This window comes from Tamandua tetradactyla, chromosome 19 (genome assembly GCF_023851605.1).
Source record: "Tamandua tetradactyla isolate mTamTet1 chromosome 19, mTamTet1.pri, whole genome shotgun sequence".
Lineage (NCBI taxonomy): Eukaryota > Metazoa > Chordata > Mammalia > Pilosa > Myrmecophagidae > Tamandua > Tamandua tetradactyla.
The window spans coordinates 12,613,041-12,636,384 of record NC_135345.1 but is presented as its reverse complement, the minus strand read 5'-3'; the positions used below and the strand labels follow the sequence as shown (position 1 = coordinate 12,636,384).

Sequence of the window (23,344 nt, the reverse complement as noted above, 5' to 3'; positions counted from 1 at the left end):
GAACCAGACAAAAGTGGGTTCACATCCTATGTTAGCTCCTAACTGGCTACAGATTGTTGGCATGCCAGTTGGACTCTCTGAGCTTTGTTTTCCTCATATGTGAAATAGGGTGCAAGATACTGACTTTCTACGGTATAGCAAGGATTTTGTAAGACAGAATAAGAAAGGACCTTCCCAGCACAGTGCCTGGCACCTAATGTCTATTTAAGAGGAAACTAGGAGAATCCAAGTCCCTGTAAATAAGATTCATGCTGGCAAGCAGCTATGGCCCTTATCTTGCTATCAGTATCATGCTCAATAAGAATACTTAAATAAAACAATTTTGATGTGTCATTTAAGAATGCATCTGGCTGTGGAAATCCAAAATTAGGGGTAGGGTAGTATACATTGAACAATTGAATTTTTGGGGAGAAATGTCTTGATTTGCAGTGTTTGCTGATTCCCACAGTGTAAGTAGTCCCATCATGGCTGATTCCAAGGTACCAACAAGCAGCCACTAAGTGCATAGTTGAAAGATAGAGAATATCTAGTATAGTACAAACTATGATATGTAGCATAGAGTTGGGAGCTGTATGGTATCTCCACCATCCAGATATAGTAAATGTAAATAGCCTCAAGAGCATAGCCAATAGTAAAATGTAGTAAGAAAACTAGGAGCTGATGAGTTTGGAGTATCTATCTCTTTTGTTTTAAATATAATTTATTTAAATCTTAAGATTATATAACTTAATTTTTAATAGTCTGTGCTTAATATTGTTCACCAACATTCTTGAAAATTTAACAGTTGGCTCTCAGAAGCTTGTATGAGTAAGCTCTAGTACACCTCTGCACAAAACGCTACCAAAGCAATTAAAACATACAGTGTTTTATTTGTTTGATTCAACAAGAAGTCCAGGGATGGGCAGCCAGGGGCTGGTGGCTTAGTGAAGCTACTGGTGACCCAGACTCTTTCCCCTCTGCCATTCTGAACATGAAGTTTTCATCTTTATGTGTACTGCTTTAAGACTGCAAAATGGATGCTGTCCCTCCAGACTCCTTATCCACATCCCATGCAGCAAGAAGGGGAAGGAAAACATAGGTGAAGTGTGCTTATTTGGGAAGAGACATTGTGTTAGTTTCCTATGGCTGTTGTAAAGCACTTAGTGGCTAAAACAACACAAATTTATTATCTTATAGTTCTGGAGGTCAGGTTCTGAAATAGGTTTCCCTGTGCTGAAATGAAGGTGTCAGCAGGGCCGTGTTCGTTTATGGAGGCTCTAGGGACAAATCCATTCTTTTGCCTTTACCAGCTTCTAGAGGCTTCTACACATTCCTTCGCTCGTGACCCTCTTCAATCTTCAGATTAGCAATGGCTGGTTGAATACTTTTTCACATAGGGTCACTGACCTTGTGTCATCACATCATCTCTGATGTTGCCTCTGGACTCCTGTGATTATATCAGGCCCTCCCAACTTAAACAGGATAACTTACCCATCTTGAGATCCAGCTCAATCACATCTACAAAGTCATTTACGCCACATAATATGACGTATCACACAGGTTCCAGGGATTAGGATGTAAACATATATGGTGAGACACTATTCTGCCTACCACACATTCTCCCCTACATCTCCCTGGCCACCCCTCATTGATAGCAGTCTTAGAGAACCAGTTTTAGCTTTTGCAGCTACGAAGGAAATGCAGATCAGGGAAGGGGGCTAGAAATGACAGTTGCGTTAACCAAAGAATAGTGTCTGCCACACTGGGAAATAGTAAATAGCCAGGAAAGTCTATACACATGGTAATATACATTGATTCAAAGGAATTACAGTATTTTAAAAATGAACTATGATCCTAAATTCATCATTGGTGGATTTACTATATTAAGGGTCAATGCTCATGCATGCATCCTTGCTGGCCCTAGCCTCCTCTCTTTCCTCTCTTCCTCTCTGAGCTTGTCTCAGATTACCCAACCTGTTTCTGGCAAGTAGTAGACCAGGGAGATAAACTTTCAGTGCTTCCATTTGTGCCTGACATCGAGTGGTTGAGATGTACTATTCCTTTCAAATCAAGGAGGAGGGAATGGGATGCAGGATTATGGGGAGTTGTCCTTGTCAACCCTCTGTTAAACGTGTGCACATTTATCCAACCTGGTTCCTTTGTCCATTTTTCCATTGGTTACACACTGTAATTGGGGGGGGGGGGGGCAGACACTTGATAGATTGATTAAGTGAGTAGAGTTATTTATAGGCAGGGAAGGACTTCATGGTACAGGCTGGCAAAATAGTTCCTCAAGGGCTCTGTCATGGTACCTGAGTTTTTCCACATGACAGGAAATACAGAAAATGTTATTGGAAGACATTTTGATTCCTAAGTGGCCTCAGAAAAGAAGATAGAACCAGAGAGAAAATGGTATTGTGGTGTCACTCAGGTAAGTCTCCAATAGGTAAGTGGTGAAAACTGGAACATTAAAATATTCTTATTCTGTAAAAGTGTTGACAGTCTTAGGTAACTTAACGTCCCTTTTATAAGATGAAAATTTTCTTTCAGAATTTTCCATCCACAAAAGCTTTGTTTCCCTAAGAAACTTCTAGACTTCTTTTAGGAAAAGAGAGGTAACAATGAATTTCACTTTTTGAAGCAGCTACAGCATACATTTCTTCCCCCCTTTTTGTCATCAGTACTGATGACAAAACAGTCAGTAAAATAGAAACAATTTCTATTTTTCTAATGCATTCCTTCAAACTTTTTGGTTATATAGGGGAAGTAAAAATAAATTTAATGTCTAAAAGAATAGGTGAGCAAAAATAAAGCTAGGCTTTTTTGTATATATGTTATTTTTCACAAAAAAAGGAGGAAAAAAAGTCGATTGTGATGATAAAAAAATATTTAAGCCCTGTAGCTTCCTATATTCTGGAGCAGCTAGAAGGAAAAATATGAGAGGATCATCTGGTAGCCCATAACAAATTCTGGGATCTGTCCTGTAACTACTTGTTGAAGAGTGCTTTGAAAACTATTACTTTTTTATTTCTTTGCTGTGTATATATGTTATACTATACAATTAAAAAAGTTAAAAAAAAATAAAGCTAGAAAATCAGTTATGGATGTCTCAGGGAAGAGAGGACATTCAAAAGATCAGTGAACTGAGAAGTCACAACCCAGAAAGTAAGGACGCCCTTTGCATAAGCACTTGATCTCTATATAGTGCTGAGGTTGGAGAAGGCCCAGAAGGAATTTTCAGGGAAGAGATATTCCCCTAGGAGCCTCTCTAAACGAGGGCTTCAGAAGCATATTGAGTGGTGTGGGTTTTTTATTTTTATTTTTTTGCTTTTTCTTCTCCTTTTTGTAAACCGCATATGCTGCGTATATAACGTCAGCATGTCTGAGATGGAGCTGTGCAGGCTGAGAAGTCAGTTGATGAAACACTTGACTCCCGGGAGCAGACTCTGTGTCTCTAATGACCCGTTCAGCCACTTCCCACGGCATGGCTTACTGTTTCGACACTGGCGTCCAATATTTCTTTGTCCCTTCCTGTTCTCTACCACACTGAGGTAGGCAGGCTTGCGCAGCATCATGTGAATCCACTTAGTCACGTTTGCAAATGGGAGCTCACAGAGTGTAAACTTTATTCATCGGGTGATTTAAGTCACATCTTGGTGACAGGGCATCCATCTTAACAAATGGTGTGGGACCAATCAAAAGCTAATGACTCCCAAGTAGATACATGATGGTTGTTCAGAGAGATGTGAAAAGTACAGATACTTCTGGACTGTTGATCTGGTAATGGTGATCGCCCTAACTTTTAGAGTATTTGTTCACCAGCAAACAGGGCTGCCACCCTTCCCTCATTTCAAGCCTAAAGTTCCGAAGTATGGTTTACATTGATTTGTGTCTGGAATATTCCAATCTCATTTCATCGCCCTCACATTCACTGGATGTTTCAATCCAAAGACACCAGGCAAACAGTGCAGCATCTGTTTAGAAATAGGAGTTCAGAGAGAGGAGGGTTGGAAATCTGGCAGCTGGTCTCAGTTTGAATCTATAATGTTGAACTGGGAGCAGGGCATGAAATGGTAGACTCCAACCCAAAATTTCCATGTTCTAATTATCTTCTGACCACCGTTGGGCAAAGCTCCATTTGGCCTACATTATTGGCACTTCTGCTTCAGCTGTACCCTCTTGAGGGAAAAGAGAGTCACTCTTCACATAAAACACCATGGAATATAAAAAATAAAGCAGCTCTGCCTTAAACTTGAGAACTCCAGTCCCTCTCCAGCACTCCTAAAATTTTTCCAAATGGTTCTGAGAGTCCTAAGAAGTGGTAAATCTCACATGGTCTAGGAACTCATCCTTTTGGATTTGCATAGCTTCAGCTATGGTCCTGTACACTGTTGATTTCTGGGGCAATATGTCTTCTGTGCAATTCTGGCCAAAGCTTTCACCCTTGCTGGCTAATACTCACTTGGTGCCTCCTCAAGGCTGCTGAAACTGGCCTCAAAGAGACTATTTCCAATTGTTGCCTCAGTTTTTGGCATCGAAGTTGTGGACTGCTTGCAGTTAGAAAAGTAGGACATGTTTTCTAACTTGTATTTGCTCTTTTATTGTAGCCCCCTTGCTGCAAATTCAGGCCTGAGTCCATGATACCAGGCTTAGTTTCTTAAGGCTGCTGTAACAAAGCACCACAAACTGGGTGGTTGAAAACAACAGAAATTCGGTGTTTCACAGTTCTGGAGGCCAAAAGTCTGAAATCAAGATATTTCTAGGTCCATACTTTCTCTGAAGGCTCTAGAAGAAGAATCCTTCCTTGCCTCTCCTCTAGCTTGTGGTGGTTGCAGGCCATCCTTGGCACTCCTTGTCCTATAGCTGCGTCACTCCAATTTCTGATTCTGTGTTCACATGACTGTCTTCCCTCTGTGTGTCTTTCTCATGACTGTATGCAAATCTCTCTCTCCTTTCTCTTGTAAAAACACCAATTATTGGTCTTAGAGCTGATACTAATCCATTATGACTTAATTTTAACTAGATTACATCTGCAAAGACTGTATTTCCAAATAAGGTCACATTCACAGATAGTGGGGGTTAGGACTTCAACATATTCTTTTTAAAAAGGCATAATTAACTTGCTGCACAGTGAGTAACATTAAGATCATGAGCTAACTAAGATTATGCACTAAGCCCAGTTCTATACCAATGATGTGAACACATTGCTCTCTGGCCAAAGAGTTATACAGGATCTTACTCTCTTTAGGGTGAGTTTTCCTTACCAGAACACTTTCATTTTTCTCTTATTTCACTGTTCCTGCATCATTGCCAGATGATGGAAGATAAATATCATAGTGAATAAATCTCATGGTGGGTACGGATTAGGCTCAAAATGGGATCCCAGTACATTATTTCAAAAAGAAAAACATTGTATCAGTTACAGTTATCCATCCACTCATTTTTCTCTTGAGATGATTCTAGCACAAAAGTACTTCCATGTTTCAAATTGCAAACTTAAGATTTTATTCCTCCCATGAGAATATTCCCACATATTTTGACATTTTATCTTAAAATGCTTTGTTCTTTATTTTTTTTAGAGAAGTAGTGGATTTACAGAAAAATCATGCATAAAACAGGGCTCCCATACACCACCCTAATATCAATACCTTGCATTGCTGTGATACATTTGTTGCAATTGGTGAAAGCACATTTTTATAATTGTACCATTAACTGTAGTCCATGGTTTAACTTAAGGTTCACTGTGTTGTGTAGTTCCATGGATATTTTAAAAAGTTTTATTCAGATAACATATATGCAGCTTAAAATTTTCCCTTTTAATCACATTCAAATATAAAATTCAATGCTGTTAATTAGGTTCAGAGGTTGTGCTACCATCATCACCATCCATTTCCATCATCTCAAATAGAAACTCGGTGCATTTTAAGCCTTAACTCCCTATTTCCTACCCTCACCCCATCCCCTGGTAGCCTACATTCTAGATTTCAATTCTGTGAACTTGCTTATTCTAATTATTTTTATCAGTGAGATCATACAATATTTGTCCCTTTATGTCTGGTTTATTTCACTCAACATGATGTCTTCAGGGTTCATCCATTTTGTGGCATGTTTCAGAATTTTATTCTTTTTTATGGCCAAATAATATTTCATTACATGCATATACCATATTTTGTTTATCCAGTCATTGGGTGATGGACACTTGCATTGCTTTCATATTTTGGCAATTGTAAATAATGCTACTATGAACATTGGTGTGCAGATGTCTGTTAGAGTCCTTGCTTTCAATTCTTTTGGGTATATACTTACAAGTGGGATTGCTAAATTGTATGTAATTCAATACTTAGCTTTCTGAGGAACCACTAAACTATCTTCCACAGTGGCTGCACCATTTTACTTTCCCACCAGCAATGAATGAATGTACCTATCTTTCACATCCTTTCCAACTTGTAATTTTCTTTTGTTTTGTAAACTGTGTCATTCAAGTGCATCTGAAATGGTATCTCAGGATTTTGATGTGCATTTTCCTAGTGACTAATGATGTTTAGCATCTTTTCATGTGCTTTTTGGCCATTTGTATACCTTCTTTGGAGAAATGTCTATTCAAGACTTTTGCACATTTTTAAATTGGGCGGTGGTCTTTTTATTGTTGACTTGAAGGATCTATATTCAGAATATTAGACTTTAATCAGATACGTGGTTCCCAAACATTTTCTCCCATTGTGTATGTTGTCATTTTATTTCATGATAAAGTCCATTCATGCACAAAAGTTTTTAATTTTGATGAGATTCCATTTATATATTTTTTCTTTTGTTGATTGTGTTTGGGTATAAAATCTAAGAAACCATTGTGTCACACAGGGTCCTGAAGATACTCCTCTAAGTTTTCTTCTAGGAGTTTTGTAGTTCAGGCTTTTATATTTAGGATCTGCTTTGAGTTGATGTTTGTATATAATGAGGCTCAGGTCCACCTTCATTATTTTGCCAATGGAGATCCAGTTTTCCCAGCACCATTCTTGAATAGACCATTCTTTTCCATTGAGTGATCCTTGCCCCCTTGTCAAAAATAACTTGGCCTTAATTATGACGGTTGATTTCTGAACTCTCAATTCAATCTCATTCATCTATATGTCTGTCTTTTTGCCAGTACCATGATGTTTTTATTACTGTGATTTTGTCATAAGTTTAAAGATTGATAAGTGTGAGTCCTCCAATTTTGTTCTTCTTTTACAAGATGGCTTTGGTTATTTGAGGCCACTTACCCTTTCATGTAAATGTATTGACTGGTTTTTTCATTTCTACAAAGGTTGTTGCAATTTTGGTTATGATTGCATTGAATGTGTAAATTACTTTGTATAGAATTAGCATCTTAATATTTGATATTCTAATCCATGAACATGAAATGTTCTTCCATTTATTTAGGTCTTTTTTATTTCTTTCAGCTAAATTTTGCAGTTTTCTGCATATAAGTCCTTTCTATCCTTGGTTATTTTTATTTCTAGATATTTGATTCTTTTAGTTGCTGTTTAAATTAAATGTTTTTCTTGATTTCTTTTTCTGATTGTTCAATCCAAGTGTGTAGATATCTACTGATATTTGTGTGTGGACCTTGTACCCCTCTATTTAGCTGAATTTATTTATTAGCTCTAGGAATTTATCATGGATTTTTTTTTTTTCCGGATAGACAGGCACCAGGAATCGAACCCAGGTCTCTGGTATGGCAGGCAAGAATTCTGCCACTGAGCCGCTGTCGCGCTGCCCTATTGGGGATTTTTAAAAAGGATTTTCTGTACAAAGGATCATGCCATCTGCCAATAGGGAAAGTTTTACTTTTTCTGTTCAAATTTGGATGTGTTTCATTTCTTTTTCTTGCCTAATTGTCTGGTTATATAACTTCCAGTATGATATTGAATAAGAGTGGTGACAAGGCATCCTTGTCTTGTTCTTGATCTTAAAAAGATTTCAGTCTTTCACCCATTAAGTGTGATATTAGCTGTGGGATTTTCATATATGCTGTTTTGATGTTAAGGAAGTTTTCTACTATTCCTAGTTTTCTAAGTTTTTTTTTTTATCAAGAAGGTATGATATTTTGTCAAATGCCTTTTCTGTGTCAGTTGAGATGATGTAGATTTTTCCTTTATTCTATTATTGTGTTGTATTACATTAATTGATTTTCTTATATTAAATCACCCTTACATACCTGGTGTTTTAGTTTGTTAGCACTGATGAAATACAATATATCAGAATGGGCTAGCTTTTATATTGGGGATTTATTAGCTTGCAAGTTTACAGTTCTTTGGACATGAAAATGTCTAAATCAACGGATCAACAGAGTGATATTTGGACTGTGTCATGGTCAGCTTCATGTGTCAACTTGACCAAGTGGTGGTACCTGTTTGTCTGGTTGGGAAAGGGCTGGCCTGTCTGTTGCAATGAGGACATTTCATAGAATTAGATCACATCAGCTGCATCCACAGCTGATTCCATTTGTAATCAGCCAAGGGGAGTGTCTTCTGCAATGAGTGATGCTCAATCTAATCACTGGAAGCCTTTTAAGGAGGATTCAGAAGAGACAGGCTTCTCTTCCTGCTTCCACTGGCAAGCCTCTCCAGTGGAGTTCGTCCAGACCCTCCATTGGAATCGCTGGCTTCACAGCCTGCCCTGTGGATTTTGGACTCTGCATTCCCGTGGTCACATGAGACACTTTTATAAATTTTATATTTGTGAGTGTTTCTTGTTGGTTCTGTTTCTCTAGGGAACCCTAACTAATACAGTCCCTGAAGACAGTCTTTCAGCATCCAGGACACCTCAGTCACATGGGAAGGTCCATAGCTTATCTGCTGATCTCTCTTTTCTCTCCTGGATTTTGTTGCTTCCAGCTTCTGTGTATTTCTCTCCTTTAGCTACTCTCTCTCTTAGCTTCTGTGTGTCCTTCTCTGTTTTTTTTTTCTGTCTTTTATCCTTTTATAAAGGATTTCAGTAAGAGGATTAAGACCCACCTTGAATGAGGGGGTTCACACTTCAATTAAAATAACCTAATCAAAAGGTCCAACCTACAGTAGGTCTACACCCACAAGGATTGATTAAATGACATGATATTTTCTGGGGTACACATGGCTTCAAACCATCAGACCCGGGATAAACCCCACTTGATCATGGTGCATAATTATTTTAATGTGTTGTTGGATATGGTTTGCTGGTATTTTGTTGAGGATTTTTATATCAATATTCATAAATGATTTTGGTCTGTAGCTTTCTTTTCTCATGGTATCTTTACTGGCTTTGGTATGAGGGTCATGCTGGTCTTGTAGAATGAATTAGGGAGTGTTTACTTCTCTTTAACTTTTTGAAAGAGTTTGAGGAGTCTTGGTATCCATTACTCTTGGAATGTTTGGTAAAATTTACCTGTGAAGCCATCTGGTCCTAGGCTTTTCTTTGTTGGGAGCTTTTCATTGCTGAGTCGATCTCTTCACTAGCTATTAGTTTGTTGAGATCCATTTTTCTTGTGTCTGTGTAGGTAGATTGTGTGTTTTTAAGAATTTTCCCATTTCATCTAAGTTATCTAATTTGCTGCATACAATTGCTTTTATTTTATCCTTTTACATCCCTTTTTATTTCAATAGGGTCAGTAATATTGTCTCCCTTTTCATTTCTGATTTTAGTTATTAGTGTCCTCTCTTTATTTCTTCCTCAGTCTGGCAGTCTGGCTAAATTCTGCCATTTTAAGTTTTGTCATAGAACTGACTTTTGGTTTTGTTGATACTCTATTGTTTCTTTTATCCTCTATTTCATTTATCCCTGCTCTAATTTTTATTTCTTTTTGTTAGCTTTCTTCGTGTTTAATTTGATTTTTTTTCTTGTTCTTCAGGTTTTGAGTTTAGGTCTCAGATTTGAAACTTCTTTTTTAATGTAAGCATTTAGAGCTATGAATTTCCCTCTCAGTATTACTTTTACTGCATCCCATAAGTTTTGGTATTTTGTGTACCCCTTTTCATTTGCATTGGATAGTGCCTGATTTCCCTTGTGAGTTCCTCATTAGTCCATTGATTATTTGAGAGGATGTAGTTTAATTTTAGTATATTTGTGAATTTTCCATTTCTCCCTCTGTTATTGATTTCCAGTTTCATTCAATTGTGGTTGAGAAAGATATACTGTATGATTTCAATATTTTAAAATTTATTGAGACTTGTTTTTGGCCTATGAGGTGGCTTATCCTGGAGAATGATTCCTGTGCACTCAAGAAGAACGTGCATTCTGTTATTGGGTGAAGTGTTTTATATTTGTCTATTAGGTCTAGTTTGTTTAGAATATCATTGAAGTCTTGTTTTTACTTATTGATCTTCTTGTCTAGATGTTCTATCAGTTATTGAAAGTGGTGTGTGTATTCCTACTATTAATATGGAGCTGTCTATTTCTCCCTTTAAATCTTCCAATATTTGCTTCATGTACTTTGGAGCTCTGCTGTTAGATGCATGTGTATTTTATAATTGTTGAATTTTATTGCTGATTTGACCCTTTTATCAGCACATAATGACCATCTTTCTCTCTTGTAACAGGTATTGACTTAAAGTTTATTTTATCTGGTATTAGCATAGCTACCCTAGTTCTTTTTTGGATACTACTTGCACGGTATAATTTTTTCCATCCTTTCACTTTCAACCTACTTGTGTCTTTGAATTTAAGGTGAGTTTTTGTAAAAATCATATGGTTGGGTCACACTGTTTTATCCATTCTGCTGTGCTCTGCCACTTGACCTGAAACTTTAATCCATTTACACTTAAAGTCACTAATGATAATTCATGTCTTCCTTCTACCATTTCGCTATTTGTTCTTTGTAAGTCTTATACATTTATTGTCCCTCAATTTTTCCATTAATACCTATTTTCATATTTATTTAATCTTTTGCTTTGTACCATATTGTGTCCCTCCTCATTTCTATCAAGATATATTTTTCATAAGTTTTCCTTGTAGAAAATGGGGGGAAATTTAATATTCTAAATAGATAATACTCATATTTGATTTGATGCCAACTTGACTTCATTAGCCTACATGTATACTTTCCCTATACCCCTCCATCCCCCCCCCCTTATTAATACTGGTTACAAATTATTTCTTTGTACATTGTGTGCCCCAAACTGTAGATATATCATCACTTTTTTTATGCATTTGCATTTTAGCACCTGTAGAGTGTAAAGAAGTGGAGTCACATACTGAAAAATACAATACAGTGGCACTGGCATTTTTAAATATCCAAATGGTTGTCTTTGCTGGGGTCTTTATTTCTTTATGACACTTTGAACCACTGTCTAGTGTTCTTTGCTTTTAATCTGAAGCACTCCCTTTAGCATTGCCTGTAGGTCAGGTCTAGTGGTGATGAACTCCCTTAGCTTTTGTTTCTATGGGAATGCCTCAATCTCTCCATCATTTTTGAACATCTTACCAGATAAAATTCTTGGCTTGTAATCAAAGAAGCCTAAGCAAAAGATACCTTTCACCATCTTTGCAAATTGGTTTTGGATTGGCTGGTGTTCTCTGACAGAGTTCAGTCCACCTGTCAGGAAGGTCAGCCTAAGAAGAACGCAGTCTACAAGGTCCTCCCTGACTTTTCTGGGCCTTTATCTTTTCCTGGGCTTGTGCTTGCCAGTTGGCCTTAGAAGTCCCCTTGTTTACAGGAGTTTGAATGCCCCCTCTACTTCCCAAGAAACAGATCTTTTCCTTCTCCTGGGTCTTCCACATGTTCATCATCTTGTGATTAAATAATTCTTTACAGGTGGTGCTGGATCTTAGTTATTATCCTCAGACCCTTTGTTAATGGTTGTCAACATTATGGTACCATTCAAGATCTAACATTTTAATATGTAATAGAACCTTGGTTTTGAGAGTAATATCAACTCTACTTTAACACCATCTAGGAATTTGACTGGGCAGGGCTCTTAAATTAGGGCCCATGGAAGGACATTAGCCTCTGATATTATATATATAACCCCTTGAAAGTATATGTATTATTTTGTGCATGTGTAAGTAGGTTTGTTATATTTAGGGAAAGGATTATTTTTAGCCTGGACTCTCTTGGTTGGATCAGACAGAAACCATGAGCCTAAGTAATTTATTGGCTCATTTTCCAGGGGCTCATACCTCAGAGACTAATGCCTTCCAGACTAGCTGAATCTATTTGCTCTGTATCTCTCACTCTCTCCATCTCTCAACTCAGCTTGCCTCTGATTTAATTCTGCTTTAGGGTGCTTTTTACTTGGTGGACAATAAGGCCACCAACAACTTATTCACACTTCTTAGTTTAACGCCACCCAATGGCAAAGAAATGACACTCAATCCCCAGCTTGAGTCACACAGACACGACTTCATCATTCATTGGGACTAGGGTGTTGAGCCACTCTGGTGGATCAGGCTGCCATGTCTGCCTCCCACCCCCACCCCTGTGACTGACAGTCTTACAGCACATATAGATGGGATGGAGTTTCCCAAAGATACCAGAAGAAGGAAGATACAAAAGGACATGTAGCAGATAAAGCTCTAGCTCACCCCATGGCCACCATGGTGTCTACCATTCATCAGATTTTCAAAGGGCTTGTGATCAAAAAGGCTAAGAACTTTAGAAGTTTTAGGTGAAGGGAACATATTATGATCGCCAACTGGATTACCTTAAACACTTTCCTGGCCTAACTCAAGAAAGTAGAATACTTGGGTTTTACCCAGGAAACATTTTGCTTCATCCACACAAGTGTGCTTTGAGTAACCATTCAACAATATAAAAGTGTTTGTGACTTAAGTTTCTTTTTATTAGGGGACTTATTATGTTTGGGTCACTTCATTCACACAGTCTACTGATGACACTGATGATTTACTTGGGACAAATAAAAACAATTCTCTTTTCTGTAAAATGCAGTCTACACACAATACGATTTCATCACAGTCTGCCTGCCCTTCTGTGAATATACAACCCTGAATGACCACCACATTTTCTATCAATTAAAACTTAGGAAATCCCTAGTACAGGCTGGTCTCACATGTGCAATTCCCATTTACCCCAAGCTCTGTGGCTGGCAAATCTACAGTAGTTCATGCTCTGTGGACTAACAATGTTTAAAAACTTATATGAACATTCAACTTGCTTTGTCTTCCCTTTTTTGTATTAGAATAACTGGTTTTTAGATGATTCTACAGGAGGTTGTTATCTTTCCCTGGATTCATAGAAAACAGGAATAGGCAATGGAAAATGGACAATTATTTGTGCAAATGAAGTCCTTGAGGAGACAAAACACCCAACTTTCATTGCTATTAATTAGGGAATCTGTTTTAATGTTCCATGGAAGTTCTTCCTGATATGCATTAAGATCTATGGCAAAGGATACTAAACTCTAGGTATTTTTGTGGGGGAGGTCAAGTGGGATGAGGTAGTGATGGAGCCGGCAGGGAGGACAGGAAGGGCAAGGAGAGAGCCTGAATGTCATGTGTCGAGTCTCAGTGCTGGTCAACTATATCGTCTTCACCTGAGGGAGAACAGTGCTGGGTCAAGAGCCACCAGCTGACCACTCCTCAGGGAAATGAGTTTAGCCACTGAGATAATTCCACCTAGTATTGTCCCTTAGGACAACTATTAGACTACAGGGGACCTGCATACATCTGGGAGATAAAAGCTATAATGCTCTACTAAACTGAACATATCAGAGGACCTGCCCTGAACTGGAATAGTAGGGAGGGATGCAACTTTTGTGTAATTAACATTTATCAATTGAACAAGAGAATTACTCAGAGTGAATTGACTGCAGGAGAGACTGTTGGCAATGTCAGCACCATCCCCTCCCATCTTGGGCATAGATTCTCCATGCTTACCTAAATCATGGGGGTTGGAGCCTGGGATTGGCATTTCCCAGTAGTCCTTGCCAGCAAGTTTCCAGGGTAAATTTCATCAGTGACAGGCAATAAGGTATGATTTAGAGGATGAGCAGAGGCAGAATCAATCTTATTGTTCTTTTGGCAATTGGATGATGATGGGTTTTGGCTACTGGGAGATTTTGCAGGGTCTTTTGCATTATCCCCAAATTATCCATGTCATTGTAGTGGGTCATTGTCATCTCCAGTTACTTACTGTGATGCCTTCAATTTCCTGACCCTCTAACAGCTGCTCTTCCAATGATTTTGGGAGCACGAATTCCTTTCCTGTTTGAAATACCTAAAGTGTATTTTCCTGACTGGTCCTTGATTAATCATAGACAGAAACATCCATGAGAGAGAGAATGTGAAAAAACAGATTGTTTTTATAAGAGACAAAAGCTCAAAGTAGTTTTTGGAAGAATACAACCTACCCTAAGTATTGCCTTTGATAAAGCAGTCAGTTATTTGGGGGTAGGATGCCTATCAGAAGTTCTGACCAGTGGGTGCTTCATCTTTTTAAAAAATACTTTTATTGTAAAAACTTAACATACAAACATTTTGACATTCAAACATTCCATACATGGTATACAATCAGTAGCTCACAATATCATCACATAGTTGTATATTCATCACCGTGATCATTGTTTTGAACATTTGCATCACTCCAGCAAAAGAAATAAGAAAGAAAAAAAGAAAACCTCATACATAACTATCCCTTACCCCTCCCTCTCATTGATCACTAGTATTTCAATTTACTCAATTTATTTTAACCTTTTTTCCCCTCTATTATTTATTTTTTATCCTTGTTTTTTACTCATCTTTCCATACTGTAGATAAAAGGAGCATCACACACAAGGTTTTCACAATCACACAGTCACATTGTAAAAGCTATATCATTATACAATCATCTTCAAGAAACATGGCTACTAGAACACAGCTCTACTTCTAGTACTTCCCTCCACTCCAAAACACCATAAACTAAAAAGGGGATATCTATATAAAGCATAAGAATAACCTCCAGGATAACCTCTCGACTCTGTTTGAAATCTCTCAGCCACTGATACTTTATTTTGTCTCATTTCTCTCTTCCCCATTTTGGTCGAGAAAATTTCCCCAATGGCTACTCCATTTTAAAAAGCATATTTAATATTACAAAATAGTTTCATATTTGGAAATTTAAAAAGAAACCCATTATATTGGTTGGCTTATGAAAATTCCTAAACATAATACTTAAGATAATATTGGCTGGTGGTGACACATGGAAAACAGAAGTAATTCTTAAGGGTTTGAAGGAGAGAAGGCTGAACCTCCAGAGGGAGGAATTTCAGAACCTGCAGGGCTATGCTCAATTGTCATCTTGCCAGTGGGTCCCTCCCTAAATACCCAGTTTCAAACAGCACTCATCACCTTCCCACCATGCCCCCATCTCTGGTTCATTTTTTCCATGGCACCATCTGATATACTACATAGTTTGTTTCTCTCTTATTATTTGTTGCTCTTCACTGAATTCCATGAAGATAGAGATGTTTGTCTGTTTTGTTCACCAATATGCCTTCAGTGCATGAACTGTGCTTGGTACCTAGAAAGCACTCAATAAATATTTGTTGAATTATTGAATCCCACTACCCTGACATAAGCAGAATTAATAAGTTATTTTGTTTCCTTCTTACTCCATATAAATTTAACACATGTTCTATATGGAGGATCTTAGAATTTTACTTTTTTTCTTCACTTAGCCTGAAAGAGCTTACCTTAATGGAAAAGAAATTGAAATGTACATTTTTTCTCCCCGGGAACTTTGGGTCTGGGTTGAAGGGATGGGTGAATATAGCAGGGTATCTTGGCTTGTATTCTGGACCTGCTACCTGCTGGGGACTCAGGACTGTGCCTGAAAAGAGAACTATGCAACAATAAGAAAATAGTGAAGATGACATTACTGAAATGTCTGAAAGATGCAACTGATTGAGATAAGGCCACATTTGAGGTGGATGTGTCTTCTACCTTGGGAGGCAGCAATGTGGCTGCCCCAAGTTGGGAGGAGACCTTAGAGGTCTGACCATGAGCCAGAGCATCCTGCATCTGCAGGGTGGCAGAGAGTGTCACTTGAGAAAGTAGAGCCAGAGACGACCAAGTGGGAGGCTCTATCTCATAGCATAGCCGGGAAGACTGTGCTCCCAAACAATGGACCGCATATTCTCAAGCACACAGGAGACCTCTCTTGGAGACTTCCTGAATCGGTGGGGAGGAGTTTCAGAGGCAGGAGCTCCTGCAGGGCCTGACAAATACTGTTTTGTCCTATTATTGGGGTCCCTATTTTGCTCTCAGGTTGGGGTGGCCTGAAAAGCCAGAGATTATATATCTCCTTTCTACTACTTCTATTTCAGTGGCTGCAGACACCATAACTGCCACTCCTCCTGTTATCACCCCCGTCCTACCCATTCATGCTTCTAACTGCACTAGTGTTGCTACTATGACAACCCTTGCATTGCTCCTGCTACGAATTAGGAGTGGACATTGCCATGCAAAGGGCAAAAAAGATTTAAGTCAGGGAGACCCAGGGTTGACAGCACCCAGCATGAGAATGCTACAGTCTTTGGGGAGAAAGCAAGCATTGTTGGTATCTTGATTTTGGATTTGTGCTAGCCTCAAGACTGCAAGCCACTAAATTTCCATTATTTAAGTGAACCCATTGTATGGTATTTGTTTAAATAGCCCTGGAAAATTAAGAAAATGTCTCCTTCTAAATTAGATGGTCACAGCATATATCCACCAATCTGGTGCATTAGGAGAAGGTTGATCTCTGGGTAGGCTGAACCAGTTTCTAAACCTCCAAGACTGAGGACCAGACACTGGACTATGATGCATTCCCAAAGTAGATGCCCCTGAGAGCCATCCATGGGATAGTCTGTTCTGACATCATATCATCCTTGAAAAGGCTAAACCTACCTGAGAAGACAGCCCCAATATATTGAATTTCCACTTTGGGCCAGGCATTGCACTAGCTGTTTCACATTGTGTCATTTATTTTTATTTGACTCTCACAACTTTGCAGGGTCAGTATTTTCAACCTATTTTGCACATGAATAAACTGATCAACTCTCCCCTAGTCACATAGTTGGAAGGAGCCAGAGTTGGCCTGGAACTTAGGACCCTTTTTCCCAAAGATGGCATTCCTCTTCTGTGTCACTCTGCCACCAAAGCTGGGAAAAGCAGCTTGGCACATGGTGCTGAAGTGAAACACTTTTCTTAGGTGACAAAATATCAACTAGGGTAATTCCCCCAAAGCATAGATCCGCTTGGCCTTTGTCTTCATCTTATAGAGCATGTGTTTAAAATGAAATCCCTGCAGAGTCCTCTTTTTCAGCACTTTATTATTTTTTGAGCAGTTTATCAAAAGATCATTGCTTCTACCAGGATCCTGTGTAAGAAGGAAAATTTCATTGTTCACAGTCTCCTGTTGTAGGATTGTGGAGCAACCAAAGCATGCTCTTAAGTGAGTATTGCAGGCACTCTTGGCTCACAGGTTACATTCGGTCTCAGGCTTTGCTCAACTGCTGGAATTCAAGAGCAATGATGGTGGGTTTTGCAGCTGCTCAACAAAAGGGATATAAGCCAGATATTTGATTTGGCTAGAGATAGAAGGGAACAGAGCAATTGACGATTCCCCAGTGATCCCTGCCCCCAGGAGTTATTGATGATAGGCAGAGGATGATGTGATGCTAGGCGGCTATTCCAGACGACCACACGTGAGCACTGTGCTTCAAAAATGTACTCAAGTTGGTTCTCGGTGTGTAGGAGCACTTCTTTGATATGCTCCATGTTTGATCATGCTCCTTTGAACTTCTTCTCGACAGATCTTAGGCAGTGTCCTGGGAAGTGCTTCCAACTCAGATTTTATTCAGCAGCCGCTTAGGATCTAGAGGATAAAAAAAAAATTGACCAAGGAGCCCTTGGTGCCAAATAGGGTATGGTGGGGAGAGTTGGGTGGACTTTGTCCTGTCCTTGCCCCTTCTCTGCTGTTTGACCTTGGGAAAGTGATTTCTGAATGGGTACTTGTGGTGGAGACCTCTGGTAATACCCATATCTGATTTCCCACACCTGGGAGGATCATACCTCCCCAGCACCCTTGTCGTTAGCTGAGGCCATGTGACCAATCCTAGCCAAATAGCTGTAAGCACAGAATAAACATGTTACCTCACAGCTGAAGCACTTAACAGTCAGGGAGACCATCCTGTGTTCATCTCCACTCACTGGCCATAGCAGAAGCCCGTTTTGCAATGGAGCTTCCACAAGACTGAGGCAGAATGAATCTCTCAACACTGACAGAGGACAATTGCCCCGGAGTCACCTTAACCTACAATGGACTTTGTGCAAGAGAGAAACAAAGCTAATGATGTGGGAGGCTTTGTTACCAAAGCATAATCTTGCCTATTTTGACTAATACAACATCTGTTTTCTTTTCCATAAAAATGAGAACAATAAAAAAAAAGATGATGGGTCATGGCTTATAGCAAACCCAGGCTTGATGGACATGATCTCTTTTCAGCCTCAGCATCACTTTTTAGGTACTAAGCACTTTGACTTGGAGAAACTATTTTGAAGATGAAATTGGATAATAATATCTTAGAGAGTCTCCACTTGACATGTCTAGCACCCCACCCCTAGGTGGAGGGAGGAGCTCCATTGAAATCCTGGGGCAGGCTATTTTAGTAAGAAAAAAAAAATCAGTATTAAAATGAGATTACGTCTGGAAATGAAGACTTTATCCTTTTGTGTAATATACTAGAAAAAGAAGAGTTGGACAAAATCTCTTTCACTGAGCTACACTATTTATAACAATTACTAACATTGGTGGAAGGTTCACTGTGAGTCAGGCATTGTTATGGTAATTTTGTAAGCTCTTCTAGGATAGAAGCCATTCTTATCATTATCAGATGAGGAAATGGAGTGTTGAGAAGGTTAAGGAATTTGCTTAAGGCCTCATAACTGGTAGTAGGCACTTATATTCCCTCTGATCAGAACCCTCGTCGCCAAGTATCCTCATGGACCTTGGATACTCTAGAGATATCAGGTATCCACATAGCTCTCTTACTTCTTCAGGTCTCTCTGCTCAGATCTCTTATCAGTGAGATAAGAGAGATAAGAGAGACCTGAAGATGAGAGGTCTTCTTTGATGACCTTATATGTTATAGCACACCTGACTGCTCTCTCTCCCTGTTATTCTATCTTCTATAATGTGCACCATCTTCTGAGAGTTTCTATATTTATTTGTGGCCTGTGGTCCACAAGTAGGACACTTTTCATTATCTCCACTGCTTATCACCCTGGAATGGGTCTGGATTAATGCAGTAACCTTCTCAATAGAACATTTATTTGGATTCTTCCACTCCTCCATTCTCCAAAGTTCATTCTCAGCATCTGAGCCAAAGAGGTACCTTTAAATTTAAATTTGGAACATGAACTGTTTTTGCATAAACTCCTCTAATGGCCCCCATCTCTTTCAGAATAAAAAATATAACAATCTACATGTTCCTTCATGCCTGGGTCCTGATTCCCCTCCCACCTCATCCTTCAACTGATCCATTGTCCATTCTCCTCCAGGCACCTGGATCTACTTGTATTCCTCTAACACAGTGGTTCTTAAACTTTTGGGGATCAGGACTCCTTTACACTCTCAAAAAATATCAAGGACTCCAAAGAGTTTTTGTTTATTGGAGTAATACCTATCAATATTTACCATATTAGAAATTAAATCTTATAAGTGCTTAAAGTACAACAATACACAAGCACACCTTTATTAGATGTCCTGACTATGAAGTTGTCACACATTATGTAGTCTTTGGAAAACACTGTATTCTTGGAAGAGAATGAGAGGGAAAAAAGGCAGATAACATTTAATATTACTGCAAATCTTTTTCAAAACAATATATTATTTTTACTTTTTTATTAGAGAAGTTTTAGATTTACGGAAAATCATGCATAAAATTCAGAATTCCCATATACCACTCCCCACCTGAGACTTACAGTTCTCTCTATTATTAACATTTTGTATTAGTGTGGTACCTTTGTAATAATTGATGGAACAGTATTATTGTAACTATTTCATAATTTATTTTCGGGTTCACTGTGTTGTACAATCCTATGGTTATTACATTTTTTTCTAGTGCCATATATATACAGCCCCAAATTTCCCCTTTCAACCACATTCAAATATATAATTCAGTGGTATTGATTATATTCACAATGTTATGCAACTATTACCATCATCCACCAAAACTTTTTTCTCACCCCAAACAAAATCTTTGTGCTTATTAAGTATTAACTTCCCATTGCCTACTCCCTGCCCTGACCACAGAGAACCTGTAGTCTAGTTGCTGGCTCTATGAATTCGCTTACTCTATTTATTTCCTATCAGTGAGATCATACAATAGTTGTCCTTTTGTTTCTGGCTTATTTCACTCAACATGATGTCTTCAAGGTTCATATGATATCACATGAACCAGACTTTCATTCCTTTTTATGGCTGAAAATATTCAATTGTATGCATATATCATATTTTATTTATCCATTCATATGTTAATGGGAAGTTGAGTTATTTCCATCTTTTGACAACTGTGAATAATGCTGCTATGGATATCAGCGAGAAAATATCTGTTTGAGTCTCCACTTTCAAATCTTTTAGGTAGATACCTAGAAGTTAGATGGCTGGGTCATATGGTAATTCTATACTTAACTTTCTGAGGAACTGTTAAACTGTTTTCAACAGCAGCCACACCATTTTACATCCCTATGAACAATGAACAAATGTTCCTGTTTCCTCACATTCTGTCATATGCTTTTAATTTTCTGTACTTTTTTAGATAGTAGCCATTCTAGTGGATGTGAAATGGTATCTCATGTGGTTTTAATACGTATTTCCCTAATGATTAATGATGTTGAGCATCTTTTCATTGCTTATTGACTATTTGTAAATCTTCTTTGGAGAACTGTTTATTTGAACTTTTTGCCTGTTTTTACTTTTTTTTTTTTTTTGGTCTTTTTATTGTTGAGTTATGTGATTTCTTTATATACTCTGGATATTAAACTCTTATTGGATATGTGGGGTTTTTTGTTTGTTTGCTTGCTAAGCTGCTCAAAGCAGATACCATGAAATGGGTTGACTTTAAACAGTGGGAATTTATTACCTTACACTTTGAGGATGTGAGAATATGCAAATAAAGTCATCACAACTGGCTGCTGGTGAACCTTGGGTCCTCTGTCACATGGCAAGACACATTGTGACATCTACTGTTCTTTCCCTTCTCTTCCAGGTTTTGATGCTTTCAGCCTCTTGCTTCTATGGCTTTCTCTCTCTCTCTCTGTACTCATACAATTTATAAATGACTCCAGTAAGAGGATTAAGACCCAACCTGAATGAAGTGAGTCACACCTTAACTGAGGTAGCCTCATCAAAAGATCGTACTACTTATAGTGGGTCAATACCTACAGGTATGGATTAACTTGAAGAACATGCTTCTCTAGGGTACATACAGTCTCAAACCGCCATATGTGGTTTCCAAATATTTTCTCCCATTGTGTAAGTTGTTGTTTTACTTCCATGATGAAGTCCTTTGATGCATAGAAATTCTAAATTTTTATGAAGTTCTATTTATCTTTTGTTGCTCATGCTTTTAGTGTAAAGTCTAAGAAACTGTTGCCTAACACAGGGTCCTAAGGATGTTTCCCTATGTTTTCTTCTAGGAATTGTATAGTTTTGGTTCTTATATTTAAGTCTTTGATCTATTTTGAGTTAATGTATATATATGGTATGAGAAAGGAGTCTGCCTCCATTCTTTTACATATAGATATCCAGTTTGATGGGGACAATTCTGATTGTTTTGTTTATAGATTCATTCCTAGCACCTACAGCAATATCTGACATGATGAGGTGCTCAACAAATATTTCTGGTATGATAGAAAAAAAGAATAAAATGGAAATGAAGGAAGAAAAGAAGGAAGGAAGGGAAGGAGGGAGGGAAGAAGGAAGGGAGGAAGGAAGGAAGAAAAGTAGATTCATGAGATAGGCACATTATTTTATCTATTGCTATTTTTCCCAATATCTAAACAATACTTTGTGCATATTGGTGAATGAGTGAATGAGTAGAAGTAGAAATTCAGGTTTTTACATCTGTTGCTAGAACTCATATTCATAACCTCCAGATTTTAGAAATGATTCAGGAAGTCCTTACTTTGGACATACTTCACTGATGGCACAACAGAATTCAAGGGCTTGTGTATGTTTATGTCTTATTTTATGTACTTACTATTAAAGGGGGCATAAGTTGAAAGAGAATGAAAAGCTTTGTGTGCTGTTTTGAAAGGATGTATGACCCTAGAAAAGCCATGTTTTAATCAAAATCCCATTTTGTAAAGGTAGAATAATCCCTTTTCAGTACTGTATGTTTGAATCTGTAATTAGATCATCTTCCTGGAGGTGTAACGAATCAAGAGTGGTTGTTAAGATGGATTAGGGGAGGTGTGTCTCCACCCATTTGGGTGGGTCTTTATTGGTTTGCTGGAGTTCTTTAAAGAGGAAACATTTAAGAAAACCAGAGGAGATTCTGAGAGAGCAGAACAATGTAGCCACAAGAAGTAGAGAGCCCACCAGCCAGCGACCTTTGGAGATGAAGAAGGAAAATGCCTCCCAGGGAGCTTCATGAAACAAGAAGCCAGGAGAGAAAGCTAGCAGATGATGCTGTGTTTGCCACATGCCTTTCTAGATGAGAAACACTGACTGTGTTCACCATATGCCTTCTCATTGAGAGAGAAACCCTGAACTTCATCAGCCTTCTTGAACCAAATATCTTTTCCTAGATGCCTTTGATTGGACATTTCTATAGATTTATTTTAATTGGGACATTATCTCGGCCTTAGAACTGTAAACTAGAAAATTATTAAATTCCCCCTTTTAAAAGCCATTCTATTTCTGGTATATTGCATTCTGGCAGCTAGCAAACTAGAACATTTTGACAGATGCCAAGGGTCTCATTTTTAGCCTGGACCCTAGTCTGTGTTCATTCACTGTCTTCTCTTTCCCTATCCTCTTTCTTTTTTTTTTTCTTTTCTTCTTAGTGATCCTGGTCCTAAAAAGGTCCACATTTCAAAGGTATTCAGGCCTCTTTAGAAACTAATGCCTTTGAAGGCTGATCAGTGAGACATGTTGAGTCTTGGGCCTGAAAAACAGCTGTTGAATGCCCATTAAAGTGGAGAAGTTGGCCTGAGAACAACAATGCAAAAGCTGCTTGGAGGAGCTGAAGGCATGCCGCTGCCAATCTGAGCTGGTGTCTTCCTCCTCTTACAGTTCACTTATATCCACCTCCCAAGACCAACTTTGTGCCAGGAACCAGGGTCAACCAGTGGATGTTAGGAGTGCAGTGTCATTAGTTGTTAGCGATTACCACACAGATGTGCAGCATTAGTGGTGCCATCTCCATGG

General features: G+C 38.5%; 1 protein-coding gene across 6 annotated transcripts in view; it reads left to right on the top strand.

Annotated features, from left to right (window-relative positions):
• RAB28 (RAB28, member RAS oncogene family) overlaps positions 1 to 23,344 on the top strand; it is a 267,344-nt gene that overhangs the window by 121,116 nt on the left and 122,884 nt on the right. Inside the window, exon 8 of one of the 6 annotated variants that reach the window (XR_013165722.1) lies at positions 2,313 to 2,410. The exons of 4 other annotated variants lie outside the window; for them this stretch is intronic. Coding sequence is in view for 1 of the 2 variants with exons in the window: in XM_077136409.1 (XP_076992524.1) it covers positions 2,313 to 2,346 (34 nt within the window). In the remaining variant the exon portion in view is untranslated. Of the gene's footprint in view, positions 1 to 2,312; positions 2,605 to 23,344 lie in introns of those variants that run through there. One more of the 6 variants, XM_077136409.1, reaches the window with a different exon arrangement.